At 41.1% G+C, this 19,308-nt stretch overlaps 1 protein-coding gene across 1 annotated transcript in view; it reads right to left on the minus strand.

The window, feature by feature from the left end:
* Positions 1–423: 423 nt before the first annotated feature.
* Positions 424–19,308, minus strand: part of arpc1b (actin related protein 2/3 complex, subunit 1B) — a 41,233-nt gene continuing 22,348 nt past the window's right edge. Inside the window, exons 4-10 of the mRNA XM_028814391.2 lie at positions 12,200–12,422; positions 8,343–8,450; positions 3,801–4,007; positions 2,906–2,981; positions 2,420–2,616; positions 944–1,034; positions 424–695 (exon numbers count right to left, since the gene is read on the minus strand). Of these exons, the coding sequence (XP_028670224.1) occupies positions 657–695; positions 944–1,034; positions 2,420–2,616; positions 2,906–2,981; positions 3,801–4,007; positions 8,343–8,450; positions 12,200–12,422 (941 nt within the window). The 3' untranslated portion in view covers positions 424–656. The remainder of the gene's footprint in view (positions 696–943; positions 1,035–2,419; positions 2,617–2,905; positions 2,982–3,800; positions 4,008–8,342; positions 8,451–12,199; positions 12,423–19,308) is intronic.

Below are 19,308 nucleotides of genomic sequence, written 5' to 3' on the forward strand. Positions count from 1 at the left end.
GCTAACAGGAAGCTCTTTGGTTGACACGCATGTCAACAATGCATTGCATCCTCAAAAAGAAGAGAATGTAAGAAGTCATCCTAGCTGGCATCATCAGTCAGGTGATATTGTGCAGTGACCTTAATTAGCCGTACATCACTAGAAGTGCCAAGTATACATGTCTACTCAGCTCTGATCGCTAGCTTTAAAAGTTGTTTATGCCTCTTTGGTTTAGGTAATTTGAATTTTAGAAGTCTGCCTTTGCCATTTTGAAAGTTGGACAGTTCTGGTTTATCATGATAGAAATGAGTAAAACAAAATGTAAAGACACATTTATTTTGTGACTAAAAATGCTTAAATGTTTGCTTAAAAAAACTTAACAGCTATAAAATGTGAATTGAGATGTTGTTGAATGTGCTTAAAAATATGAAATATGCCAGAGACTTTTTTTTTTTTTTTTTTTTAAACAAAATTTATTTAAAGCATCTTATGACCAGCATATTTTCAGAAGCTATCTTAATATTTCTTAAGGGTTTGGAGCTAAATTTGTTTAAAATACTGTACTGAGTCCTGAAAAGAATAATTGTGTGCATCATTTGGCTGGCATGGCAGCGACTGCAAGTTTTCTTATCCATTCTTGTTGCTTAAGCCTTGCATTTGATACTTTTGCTTGGATTTCAGACAATTTTCAAATCTTTCAGGGCCGATTCAAGGGTCTGCAAAAGAATATAAGCACAGTTTAACAATTAAAATTCTCTCCTCCTCCTTAGCTTTGCCAACAAAGGAAGAACCAGTGGTAGTTGGGTATCAATCCATATCAGGGTACACTATGTACAGTACACGTCCACATTCCAGTCTCAATTACCCTCATCCATTGGTGTAGATGATTGTGATGTGAGGTATGGGTTAATAGACAAAAAATGCCTGTACCATTAAGAATCAAACATTCAGTCTAATACAATACCTTGACATCCCAGATTGCCATTCCACCATCCATCCCAGTGGTGCAGAATTTAGTACATTTAGCTTTCCCTCCTTCCATAACTGAGATTTGGCTGCAAATTACAAAATTGATGACATATTTTTAGCAAAGTCTAAGTTCAACAACCAAACAAAAAAAAAAAGTTTTGTTTTCTAATTTATTTATGCACAGTAAAATTCACTAATTGGGTGGGGGGAGATCTTTGACCGTACTAGTGAACAAATTTTTTAAGCAGTATGTTTATTGAATGGATTACTATCCATTTTAAAGCTAATATAATACCACTAAGGGGCCACTGCAGAATAGACATTTACTCTACTGTGCCGGACTTGGAGCTCTGAAGTACAAGTGATGTCGTTTGCTGCAACACTGTGATGGCAGAATGTGTTGCTTACTATTTTATGTAATGATTTCATTTTGCCATATAGGGAGGAGGACATCGAAGACACAGTACACAAGCAGCACTACACGCACAGTAGTGAGAGTTTGAAGCAAACTGTTCTTTTATGTTATCAGAGAGAGTAGATGTGACCAGACGAGATGTTTAAACAGACAAGGCAGACGTTAGAGCCAAGTAGCGAGTCTCGCAATCACTAAGTATGGTTTCATTAACTCAGAATGTAAATTACTTTTGCAAAAGTGAAGTCTTCTTAATTAACTCTCTTGTGTATCTGGAAGCTCCATTTACATGAAGAATGTCTGCAGCTTTCTCCCTGTATAAAGGCCATGTGAAAAGACCATTTCCCCTCGGGGATGAATAAAGTACATCAAATCAAAACTTTTTTTTTCCTTCTATGAATCTAATGATTCAGATGCTTAACTGCCTTTCAGAAATGATCAAAAAGAATACTTCTTAGAAGCTCTGAACCATTGAGATTTGTAGTTAGGGAGTTTTTTTGGGTGCTAATCTTTATTATAGGTAATACTTAATTTTATACTGATACTATGGACATCATTTGACCCCAGTACACTCAAGGTTATGAGTTTTTTGATTTATCATGTCTATTTGAAAGGAAGATTTATGAATATAAAACCCACGGTAGTTTACAGTTTGTGGAGAGTTTGTTTCCGTTAGTGTGTGTACTGATTTTCTAGTTTATTGTACTTTATTTTTAGAAAGCCTATTAGATTAATGATGCAAGCCCTTCATAAATCAATCAAAGCATAATGGAGTGCTGTTTGTCAAAGCTTAGCCAACTGACATTCAACTAATGAAGCATCCCTAAGCTATTAGTCAGGTTTCCTACTGCTAACATTACTTTGTAACCGAGTTTCTGCCTGATGTGCAAATAAAGTATTGAAAGAATTACATAAAAGGGCCCTTTTTGTCCATCTCCTCGACGTGTAGCACGTTTCTCTGCTGATCTTGCACATTGCCTACTTATCAGTAAGGAATGATGTGCCTGACGCTTAGAATGTTTCAAAAACAAATAAAATGAAACCAAGCAATAGACCCACCTGATACTATTTTTGTGGATAGTCTCCAGGACTCCTTCTTTGGCATCACTTGATGCCTTCTTATCCAGATTTTGGAAGCGTTCTCTGGCTGTCAAGCCACGTTGAGCGCTCTGCTTTGGCACATCCAGCTTGCCACCATACTTAATCTCACCTTTGGCCTCATTGTACGTAAACAGCATAGGATAGCAGTCATGACCCTATCAGTAGAGACAAAAAAAAGGGTGATGTATAGTGGAATTTGATTCAGACAATGAGACCTTCATAATGTCTCCTGTTCGTATTTCCCCATTAAATTCGCTGTACCAGTTAATGCCTCTTCAGTTTTAGTTTAATCTCGGCATTGGAAGTTGGCTTCTATATCTGTTACTCCATAACATTTGATTCCAAACAAATATTAATATCTTTATGATCTCCAGTGTGGCCCATTGCAGTACGTCAAGATTGTAAAGAAACATGAGACCGAGTAAAAACAGGAGTCTTACTTACTGCAGCAACAAGACTGTTCTCAGTGATGAAAACAATACTCAAAAGAGGCAAGCTGTCAGAGCTCAGGGAGGAAATCCTGGAGAAAAGAATGCATAGAATCTTAGAAAAATATTACACAAGACACCAGCAACAACATGTCAGAAAATAGGAATGATAGAAGAGAGATTTTGGTTTAAAATACAGTAGCAGAATATTCTCCATGATACAACATTATGCTGATGTCACATTAGAAGACTTCTAGTCAGAGGGGATGTCAAAACTGACAAGTGCTGTTGCTGATTATGTCGCCTGAATATGTCAGTTTGCATGACTAGAAATTGCCAGGAATGTCAAATTACAGGACTGTGTGCTTCACATTTCCAAAGTGCTGCAAGCTCATCCCTTTTTATGACAGCCATTAATGTGATGCTGATGCAGCCGATCTCCATGCACAGGGCCTACAGCTGTGGTTAGCTCAGCTGTAAGCTATCTCCAGTCCTATTTCTCCTCCATTCTATTGTGATACATAAAATGTGAGAGAGAAGAGCCTCTCTTCTGTTTGCATTATCCAAAACACGTGGCATTCCTTACTCAGCGTTGCTGCTCAAATGAATTGTACTTCCATTGGTGGTAAGCTCTCGTGCACACATATCCAGCCCCAATTCTGTTTTGATTTTGTTGGGGCAAGTTACAGACTGGTTGGACCAAGTCACAGGGTATGTCAAACTACCAAACTGACACCCCAGCATAACATGGGGTACTGAAAATGCTTAATGTCTAAAAATGGAGACTCTAAATGCAATGTAGAAATTGCTGGTCTCAAAACAGAAAGCTTATACAAAGGCTGTAAAGGACTTTTGCAACATTTGCTTTCTGTATGTTTGACTGTAATCTTTCTCTGGAAATTTATACTCACGTGGTGCTTTTGCCAGCAGTTGCAACAGCCACTGTGCTATCATGACTGGCCCAGGCAACTCTGTTTCCACTTTCAGAAAAACAAACCCCATGAACCCAGCCTGCAGTTCCACTCGACTCAAACATCAGTTCTCCAAAAGGCATTTTTGATCCCCAGGGGGTTGGAGAAGGCTTCTCTTCTACTTCTTTGATGTAAGCAGAAAATATCCTGGAGGAGGAAAAATAAATGCATAACGTTTAAGGAAACTAGTGTAATTTAAATTGAAAAGGAAAGGTGAACAATTGGTATAAAAGCCTAGTAAAGGATCTGGACAGTTAACTCGCCCTGTAGTCATTAAGCTTTCAAAGCAGACCATAACACACGTGATTTTACCATTCAAGACAGTTAGTGTAACTACGCTCTACTAAGTTTGGAAGCCCTGAAACAGCAAACAAAATGGCACTTAAATGATCATTTACAATGTTATTCACAGTATTGCGTGACACCCTGCAAGTAAGCAAGCATTCATTTTGAAGTGGCCGGGGTCTAAGAGTCACTAGTTGGCCAAGGCAGTGGTTTGCTGTCATTTCAGCAGGCTGATGAACCGCTCTTGGTCTTGTGCTCTCACTGGTATTTGTATTTAGCAAATATTCAATATTTCAAAGACATAATCTTAGTTACATTTACAGAACATCTGGAAAGTACAAAATATACCAACATGCTTTCTGTTTAATAAAATTGAGGGGTGCGGAAAATAGTTTTCTTTAGTTGTGACTCTGTTGCCTGTTTTCACAAGTCAAAGGAAAAGTCAGAAAGCACGTTTTTTATATATAAATGTCATACTGGGTGGAGTGGTGGCTCTGAGGCTAAGGATCTGTGCTGGTATCCCGAAGGTTGCCGGTTCAAATCCCCGTCAGTGCCAAAAGAGATCCTACTCTGCTGGGCCCTTGAGCAAGGCCCTTAACCTGTAATTGCTCCAGGGGGCGCTGTACAATGGCTGACCCTGCGCTCTGACCCCAAGGGGTATGCGAAAAAAACTAACAAACACTGTTGTAAGTCGCTCTGGATAAGAGCGTCTGGTAAATGATGTAAATGTAAATATTTGAAAATCTGAAGGGTCGCGCGTGGAGTATTATGGTTTCAAATACTGGAGCGTGACTGCAAATTAAAAAGAACCTTGTGGTTATAATTACAGTGGACGTGTTTTTTTAAAACGTTTTGCTTCATGAAAACATTTTGGCGATTTTGATAGACAGTTTCAAGCTGAACACAAGTATAATTTCCACTTGGGATTAATAAACTTTGGTCTAATTTCAGATTGACTGTATCATATAAGAATTTGAGGAAAACATTAACTAATTGAATTTAGTGTGTTTATCACTTGATGGTGCTGACACATTGCATTAGTTCAACTGAGCTGAACATGTTTTGCTGCTGATTTCCACTTACAGTCACATGAAAATGTTTGGGAGCCCCTCTTAATTCTTTGGATTTTTGTTTCTCATTGGCTGACCTTTCAAAGTAGCAACTTTCTTTTAATATCTGACATGCCTTATGGAGACAGTAGTATTTCAGCAGTGACATTAAGTTTATTGGATTAACAGAAAATATGCAATATGCAAAATAACAAAATTAGACAGGTGCACATTTGGGCACCCCAACAGAGATATGACATCAATACTTAGTTGAGCCTCCTTTTATAAATCTAACAGCCTGTTCAGGTTTCTGGGTATGGAGCTAGAGGATGACCTGACCTGGAGTGCCAACACCAAGGAGCTGCTAAAGAAGGCGCAGCAGAGACTGTATTTTCTGAGAATTCTCAGAAAGAACCACCTCCCAAAAAATCTACTCCTTGCTTTTTATCATTGTTCCATCGAGAGTGTGCTCACGTACGGACTGTGTGTGTGGTACGGCAGTTGCACTTCCTCAGAAAAGAAAGCGCTCCACAGGGTCGTCAGGACAGCGGAGAGAACAATTGGTTGTACCCTCCCCACTCTGGAACAAATCTACACCTCCCGAAGCCGCAAAAAAGCAATTGACATTTCACAGGACTCATCACATCCCGGTCATTGCCTCTTCCAGTTTTTGCCATCGGGCAAGAGATACAGAGCTATGAAAACCAGGAGAGACCACCTTAAAAACAGCTTTTATCCGAAAGCAATCATGGCCCTGAACTCAAATAAAACTGCTCCATATTATTCTTCCAATGTGCAATATATACCGTAAGTCAACAAGTGCAATTTGTATATTTATTACTATTCGGTTTGTTATTATATTCTGTCTTTTTGTCTTTTTAACTCTTATTCCTCACACTGAGTTGATTGCACCTTCAATTTCGTTGTTCCTTTGTAAAAGTGACAGTGACAATAAAGATCTATCTATCTATCTATCTCTAGACGCTGTCCTCCTATAGCCTCTGATGAGTGTCTGGATTCTGGATGGAGGTATTTTTCACCATTCCTCCATACAAAATCTCTCCAGTTCAGTTAAATTTGATGGCTGCCGAGCATGGACAGCCTGCTTCAAATCATCCCATAGATTTTCGATGATATTCAAGTCAGGGGACTGTGGTGGCCATTCCAGAACATTGTACTTCTCCCTCTGTATGAATGTCTTTGTAGATTTCGAACTGTGTTTTGGGTCATTGTCTTGTTGGAATATCCAACCCCTGCGTAACTTCAACTTTGTGACTGATGCTTGAACATTATCCTGAAGAATTTGTTGATATTGGGTTGAATTCATCTGACCCTCGACTTTAACAAGGGCCCCAATCCCTGAACTGGCCACACAGCCTGATGGAACCTCCACCAAATTTGACAGTAGGTAGCAGGTGTTTTTCTTGGAATGCGGTGTTGTTCTTCTGCCATGCAAAGCACTTTTTGTTATGATCAAATAACTCAATTTTTGTCCCATCAGTCCAAAGCACTTTGTTCCAAAATGAATCTGGCTTGTCTAAATGAGCATTTGAATACAACAAGCGACTCTCTTTGTGGCGTGAGTGCAGCAAGGGCTTCTTTCTCATCACCCTGCCATACAGATGTTCTTTGTGCAAATCGTGCTGAATTGTTGAACGATGTACAGATGCACCATCTGCAGCAAGATGTTCTTGCAGGTCTTTGGAGGTGATCTGTGGGTTGTCTGTAACCATTCTCACAATCCTGCTCATATGCCGCTCTTGTATTTTTCTTGGCCTGTCAGACCTGCTGGGTTTAACAGCAACTGTGCCTGTGGCCTTCAATTTCCTGATTCCATTCCTTACAGTTGAAACTGACAGTTTAAACCTTGTGAGATGGCTTTTTGTAGCCTTCCTCTAAACCAGGAGACTCAACAATCTTTGTTTTCAGATCTTTGGAGAGTTGCTTTGAGGATCCCATGCTGTCACTCTTCAGAGGTGAGTGAAAGGGAAGCACAACTTATAAAGGTACTTAAGGTGGTCAATTACAACTCATGATGGACACACCTGTCTATGAAGTTCATGAGCTAATCCATCCAATTTGGTGTTACAAGTAATCAGCATTGAGCAGTGACAGGCATTCAAAGCAGCATAATTACAAGGGGACCCACATTTTTGCACAGCCAGTTTTTCACATTTGATTTAATTTCATACAACTAAATGCTGCGTCACTAAAAATCTTTGTTCGGAAAACACTGCAGTACTCAGATGTTCCCAAGAAATGAAGGACATACCACTGTTGTCTTTTTTGTTGAATGGAGAGTCAATTATTATGCAGGCTGAGAGGGGCTCCCAAACTTTTTCATATGACTGTATCATCCACATCTGATGTTTCTCGTTTCAGTGTCCAACAATAGTTGGCCAGCATTAATAGATTCATTTGCCACTGTTTCATTGTCCTGATTAGAAATTTAAAGCTTCAGCGTGGTAAAAAGGCAAAATGATTGCGATCAAGTGGAAGACAAGAATGTTTATTGCCTTGTGCTTTAGTAGCCTACAATAAAACAATGGGCAGCGCTGATCAGGCACTGACATCTTATCTTCCCATGCAATGAACAGAAAAATTTATGAAAAGTGCACAAAGAAGCACACTTTTACTGTCCCAGTTGCAACATTGGGCTGTGTGTTGGTGACTGTTTCATTTACTTATTTAGCTGATGCCTTTATCCAAGGCTGCTTACCACAATTGAGATAAAATGGGTTACATTTCGAATGTTTTTTTCCAGTTGGTGCAGTGGCCAGTGAAGTGACTTGTTCAGGGCCACAACCTCAGGGATTGAAGTGCAAAGCCTTAACAAGTCCATTGCACTACTTGCCAAGGTTTCCAAACATATCCCATGAAGGACGTGTACTAAATCGGCATCAGTACGCCAGTAGACACTAGAGAGACCTTTCCCACTGTATTTATGTTGACATTTTGGTAATCACATGTAACTGCTACACAATAATTAATAACATTTTTTTCTTATTGAAGAAAATTCATCAGGGGTAAGCTTAACGCTTAAGGAGGTGAATACCATTACAAGACAATGCTTATTACAGAAGGAGGTTGGAATGAATATCGTCCAAATCACAAGTCGGCATAAAGCTTGTGCTGTTCATTGGCCTACCTGCACTTGAAGTCGCACGAGCCCGCTGCCAGTAGAATGTTGTTGGGATGCCAGTCCAAGCTTAGGATAGTGGAACGAATTGGCTTCTTGATGTGCTTGCAGACCCACCTGAAATGAAGGTTAGAAAGATTCGTAATTAGTTAAGATAAGCTTTTGGTTTTTACTTGTTCATTTTAATCTGCCCCACCACCCTTACTCTCTATGACCACCTTAACCTTGTCATTTAACGCAACATTCTAAAACCTGACTGGATAAAATTCAGGGTCACAAGGATGCCAGTATAATATCACATTCAGGAAACATCCATATTAGTAACACATGGCAACATCATGTTAAACTTCTTTAATTGTTTTTTTTTTTGGAAAACTGTAAGGGGTAAGGGAAATTAGGAAGTTCTAGTAATAACAAATGGTGTCACACGTTTAACAGGGGTGCCTGTCACTCGCTCATCCTTAGCCCACAGAGACAGTCTGGGAGGAAAGGAGCTTTTCCAGGCAGTACTTGCCACAGGCCAAGAAACAGCCGAGGACAAGTTGTCAATTTATCAGGGCACACCCAACACCGGGCCTGTTGTGATGTGAGATTTTACATATAACTTGATGAATATTTTGTATGTCTTAATTTGTAATTCAGGCATAGCAATGTAATTTAGTGTTTACCCCCCACCCCCTTAGGAATGGGTCTGTTTGAATTTTACGACAGGATTTGGGGGATGTGTGTTTTAAACCAGTTTGGCAAGTGTTTCTTTGCTAAAGTCATTTCTACCCCCGCAAATGGGCTAAGGTGTACTTTAACATACGGTTTGGGGGCAGGTGTTAAGATGTTCTATTTCCCCCATTGGTCTGAAGTATGGCTGTTTGGAATTGGCTTGGTTCAGAAGCCTTTAAGTACTACGACACCCTATTGGCCGTAGGGGTTGGACAGAAAATCTATATAGTTATGTGTTTAACCTCACACTCTCTCTCTTTCTAACCTGTGATGATGTAGAAGTATCTCTCTCTTACTAACCAACGTCTGAAAGAAGCATCTCTTGCTAACCTGATGATGAAGACCACACAGTGAAGAGCACAGCTCAGCAGCCATTTTGAACAGACATGTGGCTGAAAGCTGAGCACCAATGATGCCTTAACTAGAGACATTTAAGTAACTACAAGTCTGTGTGCCGCCTGAACTACATATCACCATTTAATCAGGTTGTATGGTTGCCAATATTCAAATGTACTTTGCATTTTGTTATTTATGAATATTATCAGTAATACATTATCTTACGTGTAACTTAACTTCTGCTTGTCTTTTTACTACATCTAATTGCCTGAGGTTATAGATATAGAAGGGAAGGTGGGGATAAGTTATATACAATAATACCTTATAAACAGTGGTAAGTCTGTGAGATTAGGCATTCTGACAAAGGCTACATGTTAATAATACAATAGGGAAAGTACAGCAATATATTACTCTACCAAGATAAAACACGGCCCATTTATAGTGACCAATCAACCAAACCTACACGTCTTTGGACATGAAAACAAAACTGGCATACTCTGTGGTAGACGGGGGCAAATCAAGGAAATGTCACACAGACAGTGGCCAGGTCAGCTTTTGAGGAGTTTTGAAGCAATGTGCCACCAAAATATTATCTAAGTAAACTGACAGCCCTGTTTTAAATAAATGCATAAGAATATTATTACAAATGAGAGGAAATCACTTAGTCGTCCATCCAGCTTTCTTGGGTAGCCAATAGCTAAGTTGTGCCAAAATCTCATCTAGATACTTTTTATAAAGTTGTCGAGGTTTTCACTCCAAGTATACGACTTAGTAATTTCTTCCCAAATCCCATAACTCTTTGAATGAAGACTTCCTTCCTGACTTCCATCATAAAAGCACTTTTTCTTTCATTTCCACAGTCCTTGATGTGAATTGATTTGAGTTCTGCTTTAACTTTATTGAAACCCTTGAGGATTTTGGAGATCTTGATTAGGTCCATCCATCCATCCATTTTCCAACCCGCTGAATCCGAACACAGGGTCACGGGGGTCTGCTGGAGCCAATCCCAGCCAACACAGGGCACAAGGCAGGAACCAATCCCGGGCAGGGTGCCAACCCACCGCAGGACACACACAAACACACCCACACACCAAGCACACACTAGGGCCAATTTAGAATCGCCAATCCACCTAACCTGCAAGTCTTTGGACTGTGGGAGGAAACCGGAGCGCCCGGAGGAAACCCACGCAGACACGGGGAGAACATGCAAACTCCACGCAGGGAGGACCCGGGAAGCAAACCCAGGTCCCCAGATCTCCCAACTGCGAGGCAGCAGCGCTACCCACTGCGCCACCGTGCCGCCCCTTGATTAGGTCTCCAGCACCAATTGCTTCAAACTACTTTAGCCTGTAGTTCAGGCCCTTTAGTCCCAGGATGCACTTCAGTGCTGGACTGTGATCAAGACTTGGAAATACAGTTAGGTCCATAAATATTTGGATAGAGACAACTTTTTTCTAATTTTGGTTCTGTACATTACCACAATGAATTTTAAATGAAACAACTCAGATGCAGTTGAAGTGCAGACTTTCAGCTTTAATTCAGTGGGGTGAACAAAACGACTGCATAAAAATGTGAGGCAACTAAAGCATTTTTTGAATGCAATCCCTTCATTTCAGGGGCTCAAAAGTAATTGGACACCCCACTGAATTAAAGCTGAAAGTCTGCACTTCAACTGCATCTGAGTTGTTTCATTTAAAGTTCATTGTGGTAACGTACAGAACCAAAATTAGAAAAAAGTTGTCTCTGTCCAAATATTTATGGACCTAACTGTAGCTGCATTTTGCTTTGTTAATTGTCAGTCAGTCATTGTCCAACCCGTTATATCCTAACACAGGGTCATGGGGGTCTGCTGGAGCCCATCCCAGCCAGCACAGGGCACAAGGCAGGAAGAATCAACGGGCAGGGCGCCAGCCCACTGCAGGGCACACACACCAGGGACAATTTAGGATCACCAATCACAGTGTCTTTGGGGCAAACCCACGAACACATGGGGAGAACATGCAAACTCCACGTAGGGAGGATCCGGGAAGCAAACCCAGGCCTCCTCACTGCGAGGCAGCAGCGCTACCACTGCTCCACCATGCCACACTTGTTAATTGTCATCATTCTTCTAATTGAATGGATTAAATATGACTTGGGAAGGCAAAGACAGCAAATATCCTAAAGAGTTACTGAATTTGATGTGTTGTTGAAAGATCCACTTTTAACTGACCTGACCATATGTAAGGGTGTGAAAATTGTGAAATATCAACAATTCAGATTTCTCTCCTAAGTACATCGAGTGTATAGCTAAACTAAGGGCCAAGAGAAAGTGGGAATGAACCCTGGAAAAGATCCTCTCTCTGCAGTAGGGGTCTGGCACCCCATCACAAAACATTGTACACATTTTTGAAATCTGGCTTTAGAGACCATTGAGAGTTCCGTTCTTCAGGAACACTTTAGTTTTGGTACTGCAAAAATGCGTCTTTTACTCCTTTCACTCTTATGTATCAGAGCTTAACAAAGGCTTCTTTTGGTGTTAATGACACTCACAACGCATGACTTATTCAGCACTGCAGTGTGGCATTTGATATGATGAATATGAAGGATTCACAGGCCACATATTGAGGTATGCCATACGTCTCACTTAATCCACCTCTGACCATTCTAAAGTTATTTTCCTAGGCCACATTGCTCAGATGAATAGCCACCTTACCCAAGCTTTGTAAAGGTCTAACTACGTAAGAGTAAATAAGTGATAGATGTATTTTGTGCAGTACCTAAACTAAAGTGTCACCCCGTCTTCAACTCTGTAGCTAAACAGTTCTTCTTACCAGTCATTATCCTGCTCAAAGTAGCAGATTGAAATGAGTCTTGATCCGCTGCCCACTGCAAACTTGTTTTCCTTGGGGGACCACTTGACGCAACGTGCTGCCCGGTTGATCCTCAAGATTACCAGGGTGGGTTTCCATACCTGGCCCTTCAGTGTCCACACATAGGCATTTCGGTCAGTTCCACAGGTGACAATGCGATTGCTCTCAGGAGCCCAGTCAATGCCTGCAGTTGGAAAAGCAGAAGGAGAGAACAGCTGCAGTGTGTGCACACTGTATATACAGTAGTGCTAGGTATTCTACTTCAGGAGAATTGGGAGAACGTTACCACCATATGTTACGCCCAGGGATGTGTGCCTTATGAATCCTGTATTTCATTTCTTTCACTTAGCTACTTAGAGTTTTTTAGTTTTATTATTGGGGATACACCAACAGTGTTTTAAAACAAGAGTGAAGAACATTTATTGCACACTGAGAGAAACCAAATCCCTTTTTAGACTACAGCTACATCCACACTACTACATTTTTATTTTAAAATGGCATTTTTAAGTAAAAATGATCTCTGCCCAGAATTGTGTTTTCAGATCTTTTATCTCCACCCTCATTAAAATGACCAAAAACACATATGAGAACGCACACTTTGGTGTAAGCAGGTAGATGAAGTGTCCTCGATGCTTGACGTTCATTTGCAGCTTGCGTTTGCACACAGAGAACAGTAATGGTGAATACAACAAAAAAAAAAAAAAAACATTTTGTTTGGACTGATAATGAAGTGGAATTGTTATTGAGAGTGTAAAGCAAGCAAAGCGGCTTAGAAAACGTAATGAACAGGAGCCAATCAGAGAAGGGTCATGTAACAGGCATGAGCCAATCAGAGAAGGGCCATGTTACACGCATGAGTCAATCAGAGAAGAGCCATGTAACAGGCATGAGCCAATCAGCGAAGGGCCATGTAACAGGAATGAGCCAATCAGAGAAGGGCCATGTAACAGGCATGAGCCAATCAGAGAAGGGCCATGTAACAGGCATGAGCCAATCAGAGAAGGGCCATGTAACAGGCATGAGCCAATCAGAGAAGGGCCATGTAACAGGAATGAACCAATTAGAGAAGTGCCATGTAACACGAATGAACCAATTAGAGAAGTGCCATGTAAAACGCATGAGCCAATCAGAGAAGGGCCATGTAACAGGAATGAACCAATTAGAGAAGTGCCATGTAACACGAATGAACCAATTAGAGAAGTGCCATGTAAAACGCATGAGCCAATCAGAGAAGGGCCATGTAACAGGCATGAGCCAATCAGAGAAGGGCCATGTAACACACATGAGCCAATCAGAGAAGGGCCATGTAACAGGAATGAGCCAATTAAGAGAAGTGCCATGTAACACGAATGAACCAATTAGAGAAGTGCCATGTAACACGCATGAGCCAATCAGAGAAGGGCCATGTAACAGGCATGAGCCAATCAGAGAAGGGCCATGTAACAGGCATGAGCCAATCAGAGAAGGGCCATGTAACACGCATGAGCCAATCAGAGAAGGGCCATGTAACAGGAATGAGCCAATTAGAGAAGTGCCATGTAACACACATGAGCCAATCAGAGAAGGACCATGTAACAGGCATGAGCCAATCAGAGCACAATTAGTCTGCGTCTTTCAAACTGTGTATTTTCTCCAGTAACACTGAGATGCTGAGCCAACGTTTTCAGATGTATAAGGCCCTAGAGAGCTTTTTCAGACGTCTCCATTTTTGGGGGTTAAAAACGCCAGGGTTTTTAATGACAGGCGTAGACAGGGACTGGTGTCAGCGTTTTTAAATAAAAACAGAGTATTGTGCACACAGAAAAGAGAAAAATGTCCAAAAAAATAAATAAATAAAAACACCTGACTAAAAAAATTCACAAACATACTCTGTTATGGTGCTCTGGAATTCAAACAAAAATTTGGTCTGTTTGATTATCCAGAACTAAGATGGGCAACAATGTGTGGGGAATGGGATGTGAAATTAGCCACAGCATGCAGAATTAAGACATGAGGTTGCTTAATCGGAAGTTAAAACAACTTTTATAATATTTGTGTTCATTGGAGGACTTGGTTAACTGATCTGAAAGTTGAGGAACTTTAAATTCTTTTAGTTATCTCCAGAGAGTCAGTTGTCATATTTTTGTTTATTGTATATTTTTGTAATAGCGACTCCAATTTAAAGGTAACGGTGATAATAAAATGCAATTACACATGTTAGCAGTCTTCATGAAACACACGCTATATGTAACAGTCCTTTACAATGTCATGTAAAAACGGCGTTAACTGCTGTGCCATTTTGTGAGTTGTTGGTGGAGGGTCTGTGACTAACTATAGTTGAAATTTCTTAAACACAACATTTTCGAAAGAAGTAGTGTCAAGGTAAAATTGTAGAGCATAAGCGAAATACGGAGTCATTACAATGTGCAGACAAAGCCTCCATGGGGTTGATTTTAGTGTAATATGAATAAAGGTCAAATTCCGTTACAACAATTATCTTTACAATGACATTTTCATTTCATCGAAGTATTTTACGGTCCTGACAGTTTCCCCATAAGACAGAGTCTTGTTACTACAAAGTACATTCAGCAGATACTTTCATTATAACGAAGAGCCCAAAAGGCCTTCAAATGCCTGAACGAATCATCCACAGGGCAGTTAGTTCTGTGTTTGCAGCTCAGTTGTGCACAACGATCCCCAAACAGAAACATTCTCGATTTTACTCTTCCTTCGCACTTTCCTCATACTGTTTTTTTGCTGTGTTTGTTTTCTGTGGTTTTCAGTGATACCTTTTGCTTATCGCTCATCAACATTTGAAAAACATCCATTGGAATTTAACTCATTGTCACCCTCTTATAGAAATGGCAGACACGAAAAATGACAACAGTTCACGTTAGAAAAAAAACACTTGACATTTTTGCGGCAAAAAGAAAAAAGACGTTGCCAGTGAATTTGGAATTTTGCCATCGACATTGTCAACTTTCATGAAAGACCGAGCAAAAATAGAAGAAAAATCTTGGATTGCAAACCTTGGGCCTCAGCGCAAACGTATGCGAACTGCTGCATTTGAAGACGTCGAAAGAGCAGTTATTCCTCTCATCATTGGCAAGTCGACCAGTCCTCGGTGTTTTAAGCACGTTACATTCCTTCCCTGCGAGTATAAAGCAAACCAGCGAGCTTGGATGACTCGAGACATTTTGGGAAACTGGCTGCAACAACTTGACAAGGATATTGTGACGTGTGAGTCCCTGTCTTACACCCCAAAACACGAGGCTGAGTCTCAATACTTTATCAAAACCAGCTTTATTCAGTTTGAAACAGGAACAGCACGGTTATTTATTGTAGCGGGATCTGCCACACTCCTATACAGTGACACAGCAATCAGACAGGGTCGTGGCCTGGTTAGTGGCCAAGTAATCCTGTTCCTTGCATTTAAAATGTTCCTTGCATCACCCATCGATGACAGGTGCTTATACCGTGACCGTGATCAGCTCGGATTTGGTCCCAAAAGAGTTCAGAAACCTCACAATATGAAGAAGATTCTGCTTCTGATTGATAACTGTGCTGCCCACAACATGCTTCCGCATTTAGATAATGTTTGCATTGAGTTCCTCCCACCCAATTACACGGCAGTGCTTCAGCCATTGGATTTGGGCATCATTCGCACCCTGAAAATGTATTACCACAAAGGAAAATGCTGAGAAAAATTCTCATCAGAATAACGTGTAGACAGAAGCAGATCAAAATTAACGTGAAAGAAGCTATTGCAAACACCTGGGCGCAGGTTAACCCCATTAACCGCCCTCTGCCGGATATATCCGGCATCGTAGCGTTATTGCTGACGCCTTACTGCCGGAATTATCCGGCACATTTGCCTATGGTTATGTGAATGCCTGGCGCGTAGTATAACTGACGGTTTGGCGTGGGTATTATTACTACGTTGTATTTCGACAACTCTGCGGTTATATTGGCCGCTCATGTGATGTGATTCGAAAGTGAAAGCTGTGAATATGGCGAAACGTAAACTGACTTCAAGTGAGGTTTTGCAGGTGATTTTGGACAATAATTCTGATCATGATTGTAGCAGTTCTGAAGAAGATTTTAGCGACAATGATGATCAGCAACGTGCGCTGCATGGTACTGTGAGTGATGACGCATCGGATGATGGCGATGAGTGGGTGTATCCCCAGCATCTCAACTGGACTGCTGCCCGTTATCTGAGCCAGATAAGAAAGATCCAAACCGTGACCGCTTGTTCAAGCTACGTCCTTTGATTGACCATTTATTTGAAACATTTCAGCAGGTAAATACTGCTTGAATAAATGTAAAGTAAAAAAACGAAAATTGTTCAGATTTCTCCTGGCATGGGGAATATTTAGGGAGTTGGCGGTTAAAGGGTTAAAAGAAAGCACTACAGCGACATATATAGAATCTCGTTACTACAGCATCTTCATTACAACAAAATATTTTTTAGGTCCCTGGCACTTCGGTGTAACGGAATTTGACTTGTACTGCTGTTGGTGAAGCGTACACATGCAGGAAGCTGAAGTATTCCAATATAGCAGTTGAAGCAAAACAAAAGGGACAGTAAATCCAGGAGCTGCCTGTGGAGGCTGGCTGGAGTGGTGTTGTGGCAATGTCAACCGCAAGACTGGTGAAAGAGATGGGGGTCAGAGGACAGGCCCTCCGATAGGCCATCAGGTCATTAGAAGATGCTTCTGAGCGAAGTAGCAAGCGACTCCGGCTGAAAAGAAAGGACTAAAACTGGGCAACAAGATGACCACCAGCCAACAGAAGTGAGAAAGGACGGGGGTGCATCTGGGGAGCCTATCAGTGAAAGACTAAGGAAGGAGGGTGCCCACCTGATGACCCCTTAGAGGCACTTAAACCCTTTCATCCCACTCAAGGAATGACTGCAAGTTACAATACAGGATTGTAAGATCGAGTATAAGTGAGTGTAAGTGTTGAGATCACGTACAAGTGGTTCTCCCGTGTGTGACTCTCCTGTTTCGTGTGTTTTGTTTTGCAGTCAGGAGTAGCTGTTGGACAAGTAAAAGAGAAAAATATGAAGTGACCTCTCTCAAGGTAAATGTAAAACAGCAAAGTAATGTATAATTGAAGTTGCGAGAATGTTTCTGTGTTTTAAGATAGAAGAGTCTGCAAATTCACCAGTGCTTTTCAATGGGAGATTTTGAAATTTCAAAAACCTGCACAGCATGCTCTATTGATATTTCCTTGTATATCAAACTTTCCCGACACATTTTGTTGAAAATAAGCGTGCCAGATTTCAACAAAATCAGTCCACTGGGACCGATGTCTTTTCAAGTGGAGAGACCGAAAAACATGGCAACCGCAATAGGTGCCTTTCACATTATATGCAGACATGTACATTTTTGATGATTCAGTTACAACTGCCTTTGATGCAAGTGATGAAACAAACTGTTCCCATTGACAAAATATGAAAGTTGAGTTACAGAAATGTTTGTTAAATATCTGAGGTGAATGTATACCTCAGGCCTGTCTCTAAATTGACACCAATAACTTAAAATCTGTATTAATATGTGTATCTTGATGAATACCATTATAGAGAATGCTGACTCACACCCATTACGAATCAAACAGACTATAGATAGATAGATAGATAGATAGATAGATAGATAGATAGATAGATAGATAGATAGATAGATAGATAGATAGATAATCCCAAGGGGAAATTAAATTCTGAAATGCTTGATTTCAAAATGAATCCACTTATTCATTTTGAGGGGTGAAAAAGGAAACATTTTAACAGTTGACACGAGTCACTTAAGTAGGGAAAAATGTTTAAGTTGCACACTCAAATATAATAAAAAATGTCAAATAATTAAATATTGTCAACTGTGCAAGGTTGGGTCTAGAATCAAAATAAATGCAGAAAAGGTAGTGTTGTTAATAAATGAATCAAGTCAAGTTGGGGAGCATGCACTGGTACAGTGCATTGCCGCACCCACCGCACAATGAAACAATTTGGGATCCCGGTTGGCAACCCCCCAGGCAGACATGCGGTCCAGTCCCACCCTCCAGAAATGACCCTATATCTGCCGCAGCCAGGTGTTACGTGGGCGACCCCTTGGTCTGGTCCAGCCACTCAGGTCCCCAATAATGAGGATCTTACGAGCTGGATCACCCTCGGGGTAACGCGCCACATGGCTGTAGTGCCGTAACTGACGCTTCCTCACAATGCAGGTAATGTGCCTCATTCGGGACTCGATGAGTAACCGCTCATTCGACACAAAGTCAAACCAACGGTACCCAAGGATCTTCCGGATAGACACAGTACCAAAGGAGTTCAGTCTTCTTCTCAGGTCAACGGATAGCGTCCATGTCTCACAACCATATAGCAAGACAGGAAGCACCAGGACACTTTGTCCTTTTGCAGAGATATCAGGAGCGCCACACACCCCTTTCCAGTGACCTCATGAACCCCCAATGCTCTCCCAATCTGTCTACTGACTTCATAGGAAGAGTCACCAGAGACATGAGTGTCACTGCCGAGGTAAGTAAACCTCTCGATGAGGCCGACACTCTCTCCACAAACAGACATGCTGCTGATGGCTGTGCCCAAGAGGTCATTAAAGGCCTGGATCTTTGGTTTTTATCAGGACACTCACAAGCCCAGACACTCAGAATCCTCACTCAGTCTCTCGAGCGCCCCGATCAGAGCCTCCATTGACTCCACGAAGATCACAGCATCGTCAGCAAAGTCAAGATCTGTGAATTTTTCTTCACCAACAGATGCCCCACAGCCACTGGACCCCACTACCTTGCCCAACACGCAGTCCACACAAGCACTGAACAGAGTAGGATGAATGAATGTTGTGAATTAAATTGATAAGAAATAAATAATCAGAAGTTTTTTCCATTCATAAATGAATATCCGTTCAGTTGTACATTTTTTTCCCAGCGATTTTCAATCACAGGCTTCTTTTACATTTATATCTTAGTGAGTAGGGGGCAGCCGCGGTGTGCTCCTGTGACCACCAGTTGTATAGTCCGACATATCCAGCGACTCGCCCCATTTAAATGAAACAGGTTTGATTTTGTCCGAAACT

The sequence above is a fragment of the Erpetoichthys calabaricus genome, chromosome 11, assembly GCF_900747795.2.
Source record: "Erpetoichthys calabaricus chromosome 11, fErpCal1.3, whole genome shotgun sequence".
Taxonomy (NCBI): Eukaryota; Metazoa; Chordata; class Cladistia; order Polypteriformes; family Polypteridae; genus Erpetoichthys; species Erpetoichthys calabaricus.